Here is a 20,311-nt window from a genome sequence, read left to right on the forward strand (position 1 = left end):
GTAAGAGCCTAATACCTATTAGCTATTAGGCTAATAGAGCCTAATAGCTATTAGCTATTAGGCTAATAGAGCCTAATAGCTATTAGCTATTAGGTTCTATTCTTAGGGAACAAGCTATCTTGTTCTGATAGCTGAGAGGATAGTCTGCTTGTGGTGGCTAGGTGGGTGTAGAGGCCAGGTGGGTGTAGAGGCCAGGTGGGTGTAGAGGCTAGGTGGGTGTAGAGGCCAGGTGGGTGTAGAGGCCAGGTGGGTGTAGAGGCTAGGTGGGTGTAGAGGCCAGGTGGGTGTAGAGGCCAGGTGGGTGTAGAGGCCAGGTGGGTGTAGAGGCTAGGTGGGTGTAGAAGCCAGGTGGGTGTAGAGGCCAGGTGGGTGTAGAGGCCAGGTGGGTGTAGAGGCCAGGTGGGTGTAGAGGCCAGATGGGTGTAGAGGCCAGGTGGGTATAGAGGCTAGGTGGGTGTAGAGGCCAGGTGGGTGTAGAGGCCAGGTGGGTGTAGAGGCTAGGTGGGTGTAGAGGCCAGGTGGGTGTAGAGGACAGGTGGGTGTAGAGGCCAGGTGGGTGTAGAGGCTAGGTGGGTGTAGAGGCCAGGTGGGTGTAGAGGCTAGGTGGGTGTAGAGGCCTGGTGGGTGTAGAGGCCAGATGGGTGTAGAGGCCAGGTGGGTGTAGAGGCCAGGTTGGTGTAGAGGCCAGGTTAGTGTAGAGGCAAAGGTTAGTGTAGAGGCTAGGTTAGTGTAGAGGCTAGGTAGGAGGTAGAAGGCTAGGCTAAACTGACTTGCTATAATAATTAATAAATCGCCATATCTTCTAATAAATCGCCCTTCCTAGCAATAAATCGCCATGTAGGTCAATAAATCCCTAACCACATCACATAACTAGCAACTAACTCGCCATAGGTTTCCTCCCCGGGGAAGAAATCTTGGGAATATATTATATTAAAAAAAATACAAACTCCTCGAAATTTTGTGGGTTTGTGTGATTGAAATTAACGAGAGTGCAAGGAGGGAGAGGGAGATTAGAGATTAATAGATTGGGGACTATGGATTGGTGATTGGAGTTTAAGCTCGTCCTTAATAGGGATTCGGGAATGTGGATTGTAGTAGACGAGGTCCAGGATGGAAGAATCCAGCCTGATGTAAACCTCTCAATTAGCCCACTCCCCATCAACCACAGCCTGATGTAGACCCTCTCAACCCACTCCCCATCAACCACAGCCTGATGTAGACCCTCTCAACCCACTCCCCATCAACCTCACCCTGATGTAGACCCTCTCAACCCACTCCCCATCAACCTCAGCCTGATGTAAACCCTCTCAACCCACTCCTCATCAACCTCACCCTGATGTAGACCCTCTCAACCCACTCCCCATCAACCTCAGCCTGATGTAAACCCTCTCAACCCACTCCTCATCAACCTCACCCTGATGTAGACCCTCTCAACCCACTCCCCATCAACCTCAGCCTGATGTAAACCCTCTCAACCCACTCCTCATCAACCTCAGCCTGATGTAAACCCTCTCAATCCACTCCCCATCAACCTCAGCCTGATGTAAACCCTCTCAACCCACTCCTCATCAACCTCACCCTGATGTAGACCCTCTCAACCCACTCCTCATCAACCTCAGCCTGATGTAAACCCTCTCAACCCACTCCCCATCAACCTCAGCCTGATGTAAACCCTCTCAACCCACTCCCCATCAACCTCAGCCTGATGTAAACCCTTTCAACCCACCCCCCATCAACCTCACCCTGATGTAAACCTCTCAACCCACTCCCCATCAACCTCACCCTGATGTAAACCTTTCAACCCACTCCCCATCAACCTCACCCTGATGTAAACCTTTCAACCCACTCCCCATCAACCTCAGCCTGATGTAAACCTTTCAACCCACTCCCCATCAACCTCAGCCTGATGTAAACCTTTCAACCCACTCCCCATCAACCTCACCCTGATGTAAACCCTCTCTTTACAATCTAACAACTATATTTCTCTCTCTTTCACTATCTCTTTGTCTTCTCTTTATCTATCTCTGATTATCTGTCTGCCTCCCTCTTTCACCGTTTCTCATTTTCTCAATTGAAGCCACAGAACAGGGCAGGTGGAGGAGGACTCAGCAAGAAGGTCCACCTCACTTCCACGACACAAGTAAAATGTCTCCCAAAGTTTAGCAGCGAGGCGGCGCCCCGCCCCCCGCCCCCTCCAGATCTTGCAGGTAGTCGGCCCCCCGCCCCCAGCGGGTCTAACTTTCACACCCAATCTCAGAATATATATATATATATATATATATATATATATATATATATATATATATATATATATATATATATATATATATATATATATATATATATATATATATATATATATATATATATATATATATATATAAAAGTGTGTGTGTGTGTGTTTACTATCTGTATTTACTAATTGTATCTGGTGAATCGAGAAATTAGCTCTTGGACCCCGCCTTTCTAACTAATTTATTTTTCCCCTTTTATATCTACTACATATCTAACACACACTCACACACACACACACACACACACACACACACACACACACACACACACACACACACACATACACATCCCCAAGAAGCAGTCCGTAGCAGTAGGACAACAACCCCCGAGCGCTGACCACTCAGCCACGAGGCCCGCCAGTGTGCTATCACTCTCTGACAGTGATAGACAGTGAAAGGGGTGTGTGTGGGGGGATGGGGGGGAGAGTAAGGGGGGGAGAGTAAGGGGGGGAGAGTGAGGGGTGAAACCATTTCAACAGGCCCAATGTGTCAATCTCCAACCACATGTTCACTTCTGGAATCCCAATGGTCCACACAAATATTTGCTCTCCCTCCCCCCCTTCTCTCTCTCTCTCTCTCCTACTCCAATCCTCCCTTCTCTTTCTCTCTCCCACTCCCCCAGAGAGCACCCACTCACTCCTCTTCACTCTGTCCTCACTCCTCGAGCACAAACACTCACACTCTCCTCTCAACACTAAGGTCTTCCAGTGTTATGAACCCTTAAGGTCTTCTGAACTGCTTTGGTCTGCATTTTCGTACGTGAGTTTCGGTCTGGCGTCTTAAGGCCTTTTGGACCACGGGGCAGACCCTCATACTTGTCTTGAGTGAGCGTCACACTGTGATGTGTGGGTCACTGAGAGATCTGCTTCATGTTTGGTGGTTGGTTGGGGTCATTATATTTCACGTTCAAGAATGTTTATTGAGACACGAAAAAAATACACCTGAGAGGGATAGAGCAGCCCTCCCACCTGGGTCCTCTGTAGTAGTGGTGACAACAGTGGTGACAACAGTGGTGGCAACGGTAGTGGCAACGGTAGTGGCAACAGTGGTGACAACAGTGGTGACAACAGTGGAGTCAACAGTAGTGACAACAGCAGTGGCAACAGTGGAGCCAACAGTGGAGCCAACAGTAGTGAGAACAGTGGTGACAACGGTAGTGACAACAGTAGTGACAACAGTGGAGCCAACAGTAGTGGCAACAGTGGTGACAACAGTGGTGACAACAGTAGTGACAGCAGTGGAGCCAACAGTAGTGACAACAGTAGTAACAACAGTGGTGACAACAGTAGTGACAACATTGGTGACAACAGTAGTGACAACAGTGGTGACAACAGTAGTGACAACAGTGGTGACAACAGTAGTGACAACAGTGGTGACAACAGTAGTGACAACAGTGGTGAACACAGTAATGACAACAGTAGTGACAACAGTGGTGACAACAGTAGTGACAACAGTGGTGAACACAGTAATGACAACAGTAGTGACAACAGTGATGACGACAGTAGTGACAACAGTGGAGTCAACAGTAGTGACAACAGTAGTGACAACAGTAGTGACAACAGTGGAGCAAACAGTAGTGACAACAGTGGTGACAACAGTAGTGACAACAGTGGAGCAAACAGTAGTGACAACAGTGGTGACAACAGTAGTGACAACAGTGGAGACAACAGTGGTGACAACAGTAGTGACAACAGTAGTGCCAACAGTAGAGCCAACAGTAGTGACAACAGTAGTGACAACAGTTGTGACAACAGTAGTGCCAACAGTAGAGCCAACAGTGGTGACAACAGTTGTGACAACCGTGGAGCCAACAGTAGTGACAACAGTAGTGACAACAGTGGAGACAACAGTGGGGACAACAGTAGTGACAACAGTAGTGACAACAGTGGAGCCAACAGTAGTGACAACAGTAGTGACAACAGTTGTGACAACAGTAGTGCCAACAGTAGAGCCAACAGTGGTGACAACAGTTGTGACAACAGTGGAGCCAACAGTAGTGACAACAGTGGAGCCAATAGTAGTGACAACAGTAGTGACAACAGTGGTGACAACAGTGATGACAACAGTGGTGACAACAGTAGTGACAACAGTGATGACAACAGTGGAGCCAACAGTGGTGACAACAGTGGAGCAAACAGTAGTGACAACAGTGGTGACAACAGTTGTGACAACAGTGGAGCCAACAGTAGTGACAACAGTGGAGCCAATAGTAGTGACAACAGTGGTGACAACAGTAGTGACAACAGTAGTGACAACAGTGATGACAACAGTAGTGACAACAGTGGTGACAACAGTGATGACAACAGTAGTGACAACAGTAGTGACAACAGTGGTGACAACAGTAGTGACAACAGTGGTGACAACAGTAGTGACAACAGTGGTGACAACAGTAGTGACAACAGTAGTGACAACAGTGATGACAACAGTAGTGACAACAGTGGTGACAACAGTAGTGACAACAGTAGTGACAACAGTGATGACAACAGTAGTGACAACAGTGGTGACAACAGTGGAGCCAACAGTAGTGACAACAGTGGTGACAACAGTAGTGACAACAGTGGAGCCAACAGTAGTGACAACAGTAGTGACAACAGTGGTGACAACAGTAGTGATAACAGTGGTGACAACAGTGGAGCCAACAGTAGTGACAACAGTGGTGACAACAGTGGAGCCAACAGTAGTGACAACAGTAGTGACAACAGTAGTGAAGACAGTAGTGACAGCAGTGGAGCCAACAGTAGTGACAACAGTGGCGACAACAGTAGTGACAACAGTGGAGCCAACAGTGGTGACAACAGTGGTGACAACAGTAGTGACAACAGTAGTGACAACAGTGGAACCAACAGTAGTGACAACAGTAGTGACAACAGTGGTAACAACAGTAGTGACAACAGTAGTGACAACAGTAGTGTATAACTAACAAGGCAGGACCAGTCACTAGGGTCCACAGGTAAGCACTGCGTGCTTCACTACCATGTATATCTAGCAAGTGTATACTGTATGGATAGTATATCATACATGCACTCCACACCTGGTCCCCCCCCCCTCACCCCTCCCTAAACACCTGGTGCCCCCCTCACCCCTCCCTGACCACCTGGTCCCCCCTCACCCCTCCCTGACCACTTGGTCCCCCCCTCACCCCTCCCTGACCACCTGGTGCCCCCCTCACCCCTCCCTGACACCCTGGTGCCCCCCCCACCCCTCCCTGACACCCTGGTGCCCCCCCCTCACCCCTCCCTGACCACCTGATGCCCCCCTCACTCCTCCCTGACCACCTGGTCCCCCCTCACCCCTCCCTGACCACCTGGTGCCCCCCCCTCACCCCTCCCTGACCACCTGATGCCCCCCTCACTCCTCCCTGACCATCTGGTGCCCCCCTCACCCCTCCCTGACACCCTGGTGCCCCCCTCACCCCTCCCTGACACCCTGGTGCCCCCCCTCACCCCTCCCTGACACCCTGGTGCCCCCCTCACCCCTCCCTGACACCCTGGTGCCCCCCTCACCCCTCCCTGACACCCTGGTGCCCCCCCCACACCCCTCCTTGACCACCTGGTGCCCCCCTCACTCCTCCCTGACCACCTGGTGCCCCCCTCACCCCTCCCAGACCACCTGGTCCCCCCCTCACCCCTCCCTGACCACCTGGTGCCCCCCCTCATTCCTCCCTGACCACCTGATGCCCCCCCCCTCACCCCTCCCTGACCACCTGGTGCCCCCCTCACCCATCCCTGACCACCTGGTGCCCCCCTCACCCCTCCCTGACCACCTGGTGCCCCCTCACCCCTCTTTGACCACCTGGTGCCCCCCTCACCCCTCCCTGACCACCTGGTGCCCCCTCACCCCTCCCTGACCACCTGGTGCCCCCTCACCCCTCCCTGACCCCCTGGTGCCCCCCTCACCCCTCCCTGACCACCTGGTGCCCCCCCTCACCTCTCCCTGACCACCTGGTGCCCCCCCTCACCCCTCCCTGACCACCTGGTGCCCCCTCACCCCTCCCTGACCACCTGGTGCCCCCCTCACCCCTCCCTGACCCCCTGGTTCCCCCTCACCCCTCCCTGACCACCTGGTGCCCCCTCATCCCTCCCTGACCACCTGGTCCCCCCTCACCCCTCCCTGACCACCTGGTCCCCCCTCACCCCTCCCTGATCACCTGGTGCCCCCCCTCACCCCTCCCTGACCACCTGGTCCCCCCTCACCCCTCCCTGACCACCTGGTGCCCCCCCTCACCCCTCCCTGACCACCTGGTGCCCCCCTCACCCCTCCCTGACCACCTGGTCCCCCCTCACCCCTCCCTGACCACCTGGTGCCCCCCTCACCCCTCCCTGACCACCTGGTGCCCCCTCACCCCTCCCTGACCACCTGGTCCCCCCTCACCCCTCCCTGACCACCTGGTCCCCCCCTCACCCCTCCCTGACCACCTGGTGTCCCTCCTCACCCCTCCCTGACCACCTGGTGCCCCCTCACCCCTCCCTGACCACCTGGTGCCCCCCTCACCCCTCCCTGACCACCTGGTCCCCCCTCACCCAATACCTGTTCATTTGCTAGCTACAAATGAACTCGTTCTGTAAGCTGAACACCTGTACAAGACTGGATCACAACACCTGTGCTCTCTACACGCACGCACGTGTCTGGAGGTGTTGCGTGCAAGAAACGGGTGCGCTCCTAGAGTGCGTGCGTGCGTGCGTGCGTGTGTGCGGGCGTCCACTAAAGACTACACCCTGACAATAAACCAAACACCAAGATTTAACGTTCTATATATGTATGAGACCGTTGGTCCTCGTAAATAATTCACGATAATACATGAGAACTCTGGAATTGGTGGAGCTGCGTCCTCCGAGTACCGGTGTATTAGTGTGTATAAGTGTGTGTAAGTGTGTATAAGTGTGTGCAAGTGTGTATTAGTGTGTATAAGTGTGTATAAGTGTGTATAAGTGTGTATAAGTGTGTGTAAGTGTGTGTAAGTGTGTATAAGTGTGTATAAGTGTGTATAAGTGTGTATTAGTGTGTATAAGGATATTGTCCCTAATAATCAGGTCATGACTCAAAATGACATTGAAATAACTCCGCCAAGTTAACTCCATAAAATAGCTCCGCCAAGCTTAGACTTTTCAGTTTGAGTGTTGAAAACTTGATTGAGTGTTGAAAATTGGCAGCTTGATTTCCCCCCCCCCCCTCACACATGACGACAGTTGCTGCATATTTCTGGTTTGTTGTAGCCGGTTCCAGGCTCAGCTTTCCTGGGTGGCCCACGGCGTTCGAGCCTGTGCCACTACGTTCACTTCAAGGGACGCTACGATCACCACCCTTGCCCTAAGACCCCTACACCCTCCCCCCCCCCCACACACACACTGATCTTTCCTCTCCATCAATTCAATTTCCTGCCTCTCCATCTTTCTACCGGGTCTCCTAATCTCTCCTGTCTCTCATCTCCTACTCTCTCCCCTTCTCTCCTCCTGTTTCCCCTCTTTCCCTCCATCTTTTCAAACATCTCCCTCTGTCCCTTTCCCCTTCTTTCTTGCACCCCTCCCTTCCCTCTCTCTATATGACACAATATATAACGAAGCGTCTAAAATGGTGTATAAGTCTACGGAAACCACACCATATATTTCAGAGTTGACTTGCTGACAATCGCACTGTTGGGGGTGGGGTTAGGTGCTGATATTTCTTTAAATGTGACACTGGGGGCGACTCCGCCTAGGCCTACGCCACGCCCACACCCCATATGCTTCATATGGCATCATTGGGTGAGGCTGAACCCAAGAGCCTTCCAACCTCAGACCGACAGACAGGCATTCTCATATAAACAGGCAGAAACCTATTGCCAGAAATAACAGTCTCCTCTCCCACCCAACATACAACCTCCCACAATATTACAACTATGGTTAACTTAAGCTCGCGCATACACACGAGTGACAAATTAAAAAAAATATATATTATTTTATATATAACAAATATGTTCAAAAATATATATAATAAAACAAAAACTGCAATAAATTAATCTCATTTTAAATCAATACAAAGTTGACACAAAGTTGGAGCGTGAGTCACCTACGAGGCCCAGCTCATGGCTGAGTGATTTTTAAACTTGAATTATTCAACAAGGAGTTACTAAAATATTTAAGTAATAACTCCTGTGATTTGGTTTATTTCTTTTAATATTATTTTTGTTCAAGTGGTGAAGGGCGTTTGTGTCTCCAGGTGGTGTGTGTGTGTGTGGCACCAGTGTGTTCTGGGGTGTGGCGCCAGTGTGTTCTGGGGTGTGGCGCCACACCCCAGAACACACTGGCGCTACACACCAGGACACTGGTGCCACACACCAGAACACTGGTGCCGCACACCAGGACACTGGCGCCACACACCAGGACACTGGCGCCACACACCAGGACACTGGTGCCACACACCAGAACACTGGCGCCACACACCAGGACACTCTGGCGCCACACACCAGAACACTGGTGCCACACACCAGGACACTCTGGTGCCACACACCAGGACACTGGCGCCACACACCAGGACACTGGCGCCACACACCAGGACACTCTGGCGCCACACACCAGGACACTGGCGCCACACACCAGGACACTCTGGTGCCATACACACTAGGACACTGGCGCCACACCCCAGAACACTGGCGCCACACACCAGGACACACTGGCGCCACACACCAGGACACTGGCGCCACACACCAGGACACTCTGGCGCCACACACCAGGACACTGGCGCCACACACCAGGACACTCTGGTGCCATACACACTAGGACACTGGCGCCACACACCAGGACACTGGCGCCACACACCAGGACACTGGCGCCACACACCAGGACACTGGCGCCACACACCAGGACACTGGCGCCACACACCAGGACACTGGCGCCACACACCAGGACACTGGCGCCACACACCAGGACACTGGCGCCACACACCAGGACACTGGCGCCACACACCAGGACACACTGGCGCCACACACCAGGACACACTGGCGCCACACACCAGGACACTGGCGCCACACACCAGGACACTGGCGCCACACATCAGGACACACTGGCGCCACACACCAGGACACACTGGCGCCACACACCAGGACACACTGGCGCCACACACCAGGACACTGGCGCCACACACCAGGACACTGGCGCCACACACCAGGACACTGGCGCCACACACCAGGACACTGGCGCCACACACCAGGACACTGGCGCCACACACCAGGACACACTGGCGCCACACACCAGGACACTGGCGCCACACACCAGGACACTGGCGCCACACACCAGGACACACTGGCGCCACACACCAGGACACACTGGCGCCACACACCAGGACACACTGGCGCCACACACCAGGACACTGGCGCCACACACCAGGACACTGGCGCCACACACCAGGACACTGGCGCCACACACCAGGACACTGGCGCCACACACCAGGACACACTGGCGCCACACACCAGGACACTGGCGCCACACACCAGGACACTGGCGCCACACACCAGGACACACTGGCGCCACACACCAGGACACACTGGCGCCACACACCAGGACACTGGCGCCACACACCAGGACACTGGCCGCCACACACCAGGACACACTGGCGCCACACACCAGGACACACTGGCGCCACACACCAGGACACACTGGCGCCACACACCAGGACACTGGCGCCACACACCAGGACACTGGCGCCACACACCAGGACACTGGCGCCACACACCAGGACACTGGCGCCACACACCAGGACACTGGCGCCACACACCAGGGACACACTGGCGCCACACACCAGGACACACTGGCGCCACACACCAGGACACTGGCGCCACACACCAGGACACTGGCGCCACACACCAGGACACTGGCGCCACACACCAGGACACTGGCGAAACACACCAGGTCACTGGCGCCACACACCAGGACACACTGGCGCCACACACCAGGACACACTGGCGCCACACACCAGGACACTGGCGCCACACACCAGGACACTGGCGCCACACACCAGGACACTGGTGCCACACCCCAGAACACTGGCGCCACACACCAGGACACTGGCGCCACACACCAGGGACACTCTGGCGCCACACACCAGGACACTCTGGCGCCACACACCAGGACACTGGCGCCACACACCAGAACACTGGCGCCACAACACCAGGACACTGGCGCCACACACCAGGACACTGGCGCCACACACCAGGACACTGGCGCCACACACCAGGACACTGGCGCCACACACCAGGACACTGGTGCCACACACTAGGACACTGGCGCCACACACCAGGACACTGGCGTCACACACCAGGACACTGGCGCCACACACCAGAACACTGGCGCCACACACCAGGACACTGACGCCACACACCAGGACACTGGTGCCACACACCTAGGACACTGGCGCCACACACCAGGACACTGGCGCCACACACCAGGACACTGGCGCCACACACCAGGACACTGGCGCCACACAACCAGGACACTGGTGCCACACACTAGGACACTGGCGCCACACACCAGGACACTGGCGCCACACACCAGGACACTGGCGCCACACACCAAAACACTGGCGCCACACACCAGGACACTGGCGCCACACACCAGGACACTGTCGCCACACACCAGGACACTCTGGCGCCACACACCAGGACACCTGGCGCCACACACCAGGACACTGGTGCCACACACCAGGACACTGGCGCCACACACCAGAACACTGGCGCCACACACCAGGACACTGGCGCCACACACCAGGACACACTGGCGCCACACACCAGGACACACTGGCGCCACACACCAGGACACTGGCGCCACACACCAGGACACTGGCGCCACACACCAGGACACACTGGCGCCACACACCAGGACACTGGCGCCACACACCAGGACACTGGCGCCACACACCAGGACACACTGGCGCCACACACCAGGACACACTGGCGCCACACAACAGGACACACTGGCGCCACACACCAGGACACTGGCGCCACACACCAGGACACTGGCGCCACACACCAGGACACTGGCGCCACACACCAGGACACTGGCGCCACACACCAGGACACACTGGCGCCACACACCAGGACACTGGCGCCACACACCAGGACACTGGCGCCACACACCAGGACACACTGGCGCCACACACCAGGACACACTGGCGCCACACACCAGGACACTGGCGCCACACACCAGGACACTGGCGCCACACACCAGGACACACTGGCGCCACACACCAGGACACACTGGCGCCACACACCAGGACACACTGGCGCCACACACCAGGACACTGGCGCCACACACCAGGACACTGGCGCCACACACCAGGACACTGGCGAAACACACCAGGTCACTGGCGCCACACACCAGGACACACTGGCGCCACACACCAGGACACACTGGCGCCACACACCAGGACACTGGCGCCACACACCAGGACACTGGCGCCACACACCAGGACACTGGTGCCACACCCCAGAACACTGGCGCCACACACCAGGACACTGGCGCCACACACCAGGACACTCTGGCGCCACACACCAGGACACTCTGGCGCCACACACCAGGACACTGGCGCCACACACCAGAACACTGGCGCCACACACCAGGACACTGGCGCCACACACCAGGACACTGGCGCCACACACCAGGACACTGGCGCCACACACCAGGACACTGGCGCCACACACCAGGACACTGGTGCCACACACTAGGACACTGGCGCCACACACCAGGACACTGGCGTCACACACCAGGACACTGGCGCCACACACCAGAACACTGGCGCCACACACCAGGACACTGGCGCCACACACCAGGACACTGGTGCCACACACTAGGACACTGGCGCCACACACCAGGACACTGGCGCCACACACCAGGACACTGGCGCCACACACCAGGACACTGGCGCCACACACCAGGACACTGGTGCCACACACTAGGACACTGGCGCCACACACCAGGACACTGGCGCCACACACCAGGACACTGGCGCCACACACCAAAACACTGGCGCCACACACCAGTACACTGGCGCCACACACCAGGACACTGTCGCCACACACCAGGACACTCTGGCGCCACACACCAGGACACTCTGGCGCCACACACCAGGACACTGGTGCCACACACCAGGACACTGGCGCCACACACCAGAACACTGGCGCCACACACCAGGACACTGGCGCCACACACCAGGACACACTGGCGCCACACACCAGGACACACTGGCGCCACACACCAGGACACTGGCGCCACACACCAGGACACTGGCGCCACACACCAGGACACACTGGCGCCACACACCAGGACACACTGGCGCCACACACCAGGACACACTGGCGCCACACACCAGGACACTGGCGCCACACACCAGGACACTGGCGCCACACACCAGGACACTGGCGCCACACACCAGGACACTGGCGCCACACACCAGGACACTGGCGCCACACACCAGGACACACTGGCGCCACACACCAGGACACACTGGCGCCACACACCAGGACACTGGCGCCACACACCAGGACACTGGCGCCACACACCAGGACACTGGCGCCACACACCAGGACACTGGCGAAACACACCAGGTCACTGGCGCCACACACCAGGACACACTGGCGCCACACACCAGGACACACTGGCGCCACACACCAGGACACTGGCGCCACACACCAGGACACTGGCGCCACACACCAGGACACTGGTGCCACACCCCAGAACACTGGCGCCACACACCAGGACACTGGCGCCACACACCAGGACACTCTGGCGCCACACACCAGGACACTCTGGCGCCACACACCAGGACACTGGCGCCACACACCAGAACACTGGCGCCACACACCAGGACACTGGCGCCACACACCAGGACACTGGCGCCACACACCAGGACACTGGCGCCACACACCAGGACACTGGCGCCACACACCAGGACACTGGTGCCACACACTAGGACACTGGCGCCACACACCAGGACATTGGCGTCACACACCAGGACACTGGCGCCACACACCAGGACACTGGCGCCACACACTAGGACACTGGCGCCACACACCAGGACACTGGCGCCACACACCAGGACACTGGCGCCACACACCAGGACACTGGCGCCACACACCAGGACACTGGTGCCACACACTAGGACACTGGCGCCACACACCAGGACACTGGCGCCACACACCAGGACACTGGCGCCACACACCAAAACACTGGCGCCACACACCAGGACACTGGCGCCACACACCAGGACACTGTCGCCACACACCAGGACACTCTGGCGCCACACACCAGGACACTCTGGCGCCACACACCAGGACACTGGTGCCACACACCAGGACACTGGCGCCACACACCAGAACACTGGCGCCACACACCAGGACACTGGCGCCACACACCAGGACACTGGTGCCACACACTAGGACACTGGCGCCACACACCAGGACACTGGCGCCACACACCAGGACACTGGTGCCACACCCCAGAACACTGGCGCCACACACCAGGACACTGGCGCCACACACCAGGACACTGGCGCCACACACCAGGACACTGGCGCCACACCCCAGAACACTGGCGCCACACACCAGGACACTGGCGCCACACACCAGGACACTGGCACCACACACCAGGACACTGGCGCCACACACCAAAACACTGGCGCCACACACCAGGACACTGGCGCCACACACCAAAACACTGGCGCCACACACCAAAACACTGGCGCCACACACCAGGACACTGGCGCCACACACCAGGACACTGGCGCCACACACCAGGACACTGGCGCCGCACACCAGGACACTGGCGCCACACACCAGGACACTGGCGCCACACACCAGGACACTGGCGCCACACACCAGGACACTGGCGCCACACACCAGGACACTGGCGCCACACACCAGGACACTGGCGCCACACACCAGGACACTGGCGCCACACACCAGGACACTGGCACCACACACCAGGACACTGGCGCCACACACTAACACACACGCGCCACTAGATCATGCCTCTCACAACTACTTGACCACTATGACAAAATCACTGAGGCATTAGAGGAAAAACAGAATGCAGATGTCGTATACACAGATTTTGCAAAGGCGTTCGACAAATGTGACCATGGAGTGATTGCACACAAATTGATGTCAATGGATATAACTGGTAAAGTAGGACGCTGGATACTCAATTTCCTTGTCGAACAGAACACAAAGAGTAACAGTCAATCAAGTAAAATCGAGTCCAAGTGCAGTTAAAAGCTCTGTACCTCAAGGTACAGTCCTTGCACCACTGTTGTTCCTTATTCTCATATCTGATATAGACAAAAACACAAGTCACAGCTTCGTGTCATCCTTTGCAGATGATACAAAAATCAGCATGAAAATTACCTCTGTTGAAGACATTGATGAACTACAAACAGATATTAACAAAGTTTTCGATTGGGCAGCAGAAAATAACATGATGTTTAATGGTGATAAATTCCAGGTTCTCAGATACGGCAAAAATGAGGATCTGAAACATAATACAGGGTACAAAACACAATCGAATCTGCCCATAGTAGGAAAACAGCTTGTCTAGGATTTGGTAATAATGATGTCTGACGACCTAACTTTTAGGGAGCATAACCAAGCAAGTATTGCGTCAGCCAGAAAAATGATAGGATGGATTACGAGAACCTTCAAGTCCAGAGATCCCATCACAATGGTTGTACTCTTCAAATCACTTGTGTTGTCCCGTCTTGAGTACTGCTCAGTACTCACTTCCCCCTTCAGAGCAGGAGAGATTGCTGAAATTGAGGGAATACAGAGAACATATACGGCACGCATAGACGAGATAAAGCACCTAAATTATTGGGATCGTCTCAAAGCTCTCCAAATGTACTCACTCGAAAGGAGACGCGAGAGATACCAAATAATATACACATGGAAAATACTGGAGGGCCAGGTCCCAAATCTGCACAGTAAAATAACAACGTACTGGAGTGAACGACATGCAAGAAAATGCAGAATAGAACCAGTGAAGAGCAGAGGTGCCATAGGCACAATCAAAGAACACTGTATAAACATCAGAGGTGCGCGGTTGTTCAACGTCCTCCCAGCAAGCATAAGAAATATTGCCGGAACAACCGTTGACATCTTCAAGAGGAAACTAGATTGTTTCCTTCAAGGAGTGCCGGACCAACCGGGCTGTGGTGGGTATGTGGGCCTGCGGGCCGCTGCAAGCAACAGCCTGGTGGACCAAACTCTCACAAGTCAAGCCTGGCCTCGGGCCGGGCTTGGGGAGTAGAAGAACTCCCAGAACCCCATCAAGCAGAGTGTCCTGGGGTGTGGCGCCAGTGTGTCCTAGGGTGTGGCGCCAGAGTCTCCTAGGGTGTGACATTTTATTTGAAGTTACGTCTGAAGTCAAGACCTAAGCGCAACCTTTCAACAGAAAGACCTAAAGGCTAAATTATGCACGACTAATTCATAATGTATTCATTCGCAGCGTGTATAATAATTCATGTCATGCCCCCAAGGCTACATTCGTTACTCCAAACATTTACTGGAATCGCCGCAGTCATAACAAAAACAAAAAAAATAACACCACGGTAATGTTTTAGTGATTTATATGAAAACATAACTTTTCCGGATTCATGGATTTGTGTTGTTTATATATCCACGAACGGCAGAGGTATGGGCGTCAACACGTGAGGTATGCTAGCTAAAAGGGATCTTATGTGCTAGTAAATTAAATACTATAATTGAAGCTCCCTCCTGATGACGTAAATCAAGGCTAAATTCATTAGTTTGTTCTTGCACTGTCTATCACTGTCTGGGTGTTATTGTTCACGTCCCAACATTGTCCCATCCTGTCCCAACATTGTTCAAGGCTATCCCAACCTATCTGTATGTGTGGCGTTACGGGCGTTCGTGTGTATGGGGGGTTGAGCTCTGGCTCTTTGGTCCCGCCTCTCAACCATCAATCAACAGGTGTACAGGTTCCTGAGCCTACTGGGCTCTTATCATATCTACATTTTAAAATGTGTATGGAGTCAGCCTCCACCACATCACTTCCTGGTGCATTCCATTTACTAACTACTCTGACACTGAATTTTTTTTTTTTAATGTCTCTGTGGCTCATTTGGGTACTCAGCTTCCACCTGTGTCCCCTTGTTCGTATACCACCCGTGTTAAATAATTTCTCCTTGTCTACCCTGTCAATTCCCCAGAGAATTTTGTGTAGTGATCATGTCTCTCCGAGCTCTTCTGTCTTCCAGCGACGTGAGGTGCAGTTCCCGCAGCCTTTCCTCGTAGCTCATGCCTCTTAGTTCTGGGACTAGCCTAGTGGTATACATCTGAACTTTTTCCAGCTTCGTTTTGTGCTTGACAAGGTACAGGCTCCATGCTGGGGCCGCATACTCCAGGATTGGTCTTACATATGTGGTATAGAAAGTTCTGGATGAATCCTTACACAGGTTTCTGAAGGCAGTTCTGATGTTAGCCAGCCTAGCATACGCCGCCGATGTTATTCTTTTGATGTGTGCTTCAGGAGACAGGTTTGGTGTGATATCAACTCCTAGATTCTTCTCTCTGTCTGTTTCGTGAAGGAGTTCATCTCCCATTCTGTATCCTGTTTCTGGCCTCCTGTTTCCTCTCCCCTAGTTTAAGGTTCCATCACCCCCTCCCCCTTTGCCCAACCACTTGGACTGAACGCTAGAGCGACGGTCTCGCTTGATGCAGGTCGGCGTTCAATCCCCGACCGTCCACAAGTAGTTGGGCACCATTCCTTTCCCCCGTCCCATCTCAAATCCTTATGCTGACCCCTTCCCAGTGCTATATAGTCGTAATGACTTGGTGCTTTCCCCTGATAATTCCATTCCATCCCCTCCCCCCCCTTTTACAACAACCGCAGGAAGGTCCCATCACACAAGGAAGACGATAGAGTGTAAAAGGTGTCCCCGGAGGACAAGTTCCTGACAACGGAACAACGACTGTTCCGGCGACTACTGACGATCAAACGACCATTAGTCCGTTACGAGGCGTGAGGTCAGGTCAAACGAGGTCACGAGAGGTGCCATTAAGAGGTGGCATAAAATCTATCGGATGTCTATTGGATGCTTGGGATGGCTACCTGCTCTCTCTCTCTCTCTCTCTCTCTCTCTCTCTCTCTCTCTCTCTCTCTCTCTCTCTCTCTCTCTCTCTCTCTCTCTCTCTCTCTCTCTCTCTCTCTCCTGCTAGAGACCTAGGAGGGGGGGGGGAGGGAAGCTGTTAAAGGGTGTGCGTGCGTGTGTGTGTGTGTGTGTGTGTGTGTGTGTGTGTGTGTGTGTGTGTGTGTGTGTGTGTGTGTGTGTGTGTGTGTGTGTGTGTGTGTGTGAGTGTTGCTCACATTGTTAATATCACAAGGCTCTGCAATATTGCTGCTGTTATGCACTACGATACTCCCTCTCCCTCTACACTACTGCCGTGGTGTTCTAAACTGTCAGTTGGTGAGTGTGGGTCGTTGTCCAGTGTTGTGTGCGTGCACCATCCGCGTGTGTCACTGCTGGCTGCTCTCTGAGTGAGTTGAGTGAAGTGAGTGAGTGAGTGAGTTAATTTGTGTGCCTCAGGTATGGCGTTCATCAGTTGGGTTATGTTTCCCTGTGTGTGTGTGTGTGTGTGTGTGTGTGTGTGTGTGTGTGTGTGTGTGTGTGTGTGTGTGTGTGTGTGTGTGTGTGTGTGTGTGTGTGTGTGTACTCACCTAGTTATGTTTGCGGAGGTTAAGCTCTGGCTCTTTGGTCCCGCCTCTCAACCGTCAATCAACAGGTATATAGGTTCCTGAGCCTACTGTGCTCTATCATATCTACACTTGAAACTGTGTATGGAGTCAGCCTCCACCACATTACTTCCTAATGCATTCCATTTGTCAACTACTCTGACACTAAAAAAAAGTTCTTTCTAATATCTCTGTGGCTCATTTGGGCACTTAGTTTCCACCTGTGTCCCCTTGTGCGTGTGCCCCTTGTGTTAAATAGACTGTCTTTATCAACCCTGTCGATTCCCTTGAGAATCTTGAATGGGTGATCATGCCCCCCCTAACTCTTCTGTCTTCCAACGAAGTGAGGTTTAATTCCCGTAGTCTCTCCTCGTAGCTCATACTTCTCAGCTCGGGTACTAGTCTGGTGGCAAACCTTTGAACCTTTTCGAGTTTAGTCTTATGCTTGACTATATCTGAACTCCATGCTGGAGCCGCATACTCCAGGATTGGTCTGACATATGTGGTATATAATGTTCTTAAAGATTCCTTACACAAGTTTCTAAAGGCCGTTCTTATGTTAGCCAACCTGGCATATGCCGCTGATGTTATCCTCTTGATATGAGCTTCAGAGGACAGGTCTGGCGTGATATCAACCCCCAGATCTTTCTCTCTCTGACTCTTGAAGTATTTCATCTCCCAAATGATACCTTGTATCTGGTCTCCTGCTCCCTACACCTATCTTCATAACATTACACTTGCTTGGGTGGTAAACTCTAACAACCATTTGTTCGACCATTCCTGCAGCTTGTCCAGGTCTTCTTCAAGCCTCAAGCTGACCTCCTCTGTCTTAATCCTTCTCATAATTTTGGTGTCGTCAGCAAAAATTGAGAGGAATGAGTCTATGCCCTCTGGGAGATCATTTACTTATATCAGAAACAGGATATGTCCAAGTACAGAGCCCTGTGGGACTCCACTGGTGACTTCACGCCAATCTGAGGTCTCACCCCTCACTGTAACTCTCTGCTTCCTATTGTTTAGGTACTCCCTTATCCACTGGAGCGCCCTACCAGTTACTCCTGCCTGTTTCTCCAGCTTATGCATCAACCTTTTATGGTGTACTGTGTCAAAGGCTTTCCGACAGTCCAAAAAAATGCAGTCCGCCCATCCTTCACTTTCTTGCTTAATTTTTGTCACCTGATCGTAGAATTCTATTAAGCCTGTAAGGCAAGATTTACCCTCCCTGAACCCATGTTGATGGGTTGTCACGAAGTCTCTTCTCTCCAGATGTGTTACTAGGTTTTTTCTCACAATCTTCTCCATCACCTTGCATGGTATACAAGTTAAGGACACTGGCCTGTAGTTCAGTGCCTCTTGTCTGTCACCCTTTTTGTATATTGGTACTACATTAGCAGTCTTCCATATTTCTGGTAGGTCTCCCGTTTCCAGTGACCTACTATACACTATGGAAAGTCGCAAGCAAAGTGCTCCTGCACACTCTTTCAATACCCATGGTGAGATTCCGTCCGGCCCAACAGCTTTTCTCACATCTAGCTCCAATAGGTGCTTCTTGACCTCATCTCTTGTAATTTCGAACCTATCCAAGGTCACCTGGTTTGCTGCCACCTCTCCTAGCGCCGTGACTTCTCCCTGTTCTATTGTAAAGACCTCCTGGAACCTTTTGTTGAGTTCTTCACACACTTCTTTGTCATTCTCTGTGTACCTGTCCTCGCCCACCCTAAGTTTCATCACCTGTTCCTTCACTGTTGTCTTCCTCCTGATGTGACTGTGTAGTAGCTTTGGTTCGGTCTTGGCTTTATTAGCTATATCATTTTCATACCTTTTCTCAGCTGCTCTTCTCACACTAACATACTCGTTCCTGGTTCTCTGGTATCTCTCTCTACTTTCTGGTGTTCTGTTATTACGGAAGTTCCTCCATGCCCTTTTGTTCAGCTCCTTTGCTTTCATACATTCCCTATTAAACCACGGATTCTTCCTTTGCTTCTCTGTTTTTTCCTGTTAGGCTGGGACAAACCTGCTTACAGCCTCCTGACACTTTTGGGTGACATAGTCCATCATGTCTTGTACGGACTTGGTTCTGTGTCCCATTGTATATCCCATAGGAATTTATTCATCTCCTCTTAGTTTCCCTTTCGGTACGCCAGCCCTTTGTTTCCCAGTTCTTGTTTGGGGGTGATAATTCCCAGCTCAATCAGGAACTCAAAGCTCAATACACTATGATCACTCATTCCCAATGGGGCTTCCAACTTAACTTCCCTTATATCCGACTCATTTAGGGTAAATATCAGATCAAGCAAGGCTGGT

The 20,311-nt window shown here is 53.4% G+C and overlaps 1 protein-coding gene across 1 annotated transcript in view; it reads left to right on the forward strand.

Moving 5' to 3' along the window:
• Positions 1-5,210, forward strand: part of LOC138352221 (dentin sialophosphoprotein-like) — a 13,909-nt gene extending 8,699 nt beyond the window's left edge. Inside the window, exon 2 of the mRNA XM_069304504.1 lies at positions 3,278-5,210. Within this exon, the coding sequence (XP_069160605.1) occupies positions 3,278-5,210 (1,933 nt within the window). The remainder of the gene's footprint in view (positions 1-3,277) is intronic.
• Positions 5,211-20,311: the final 15,101 nt, after the last annotated feature.

Source organism: Procambarus clarkii, chromosome 52, assembly GCF_040958095.1.
Source record: "Procambarus clarkii isolate CNS0578487 chromosome 52, FALCON_Pclarkii_2.0, whole genome shotgun sequence".
NCBI lineage: Eukaryota > Metazoa > Arthropoda > Malacostraca > Decapoda > Cambaridae > Procambarus > Procambarus clarkii.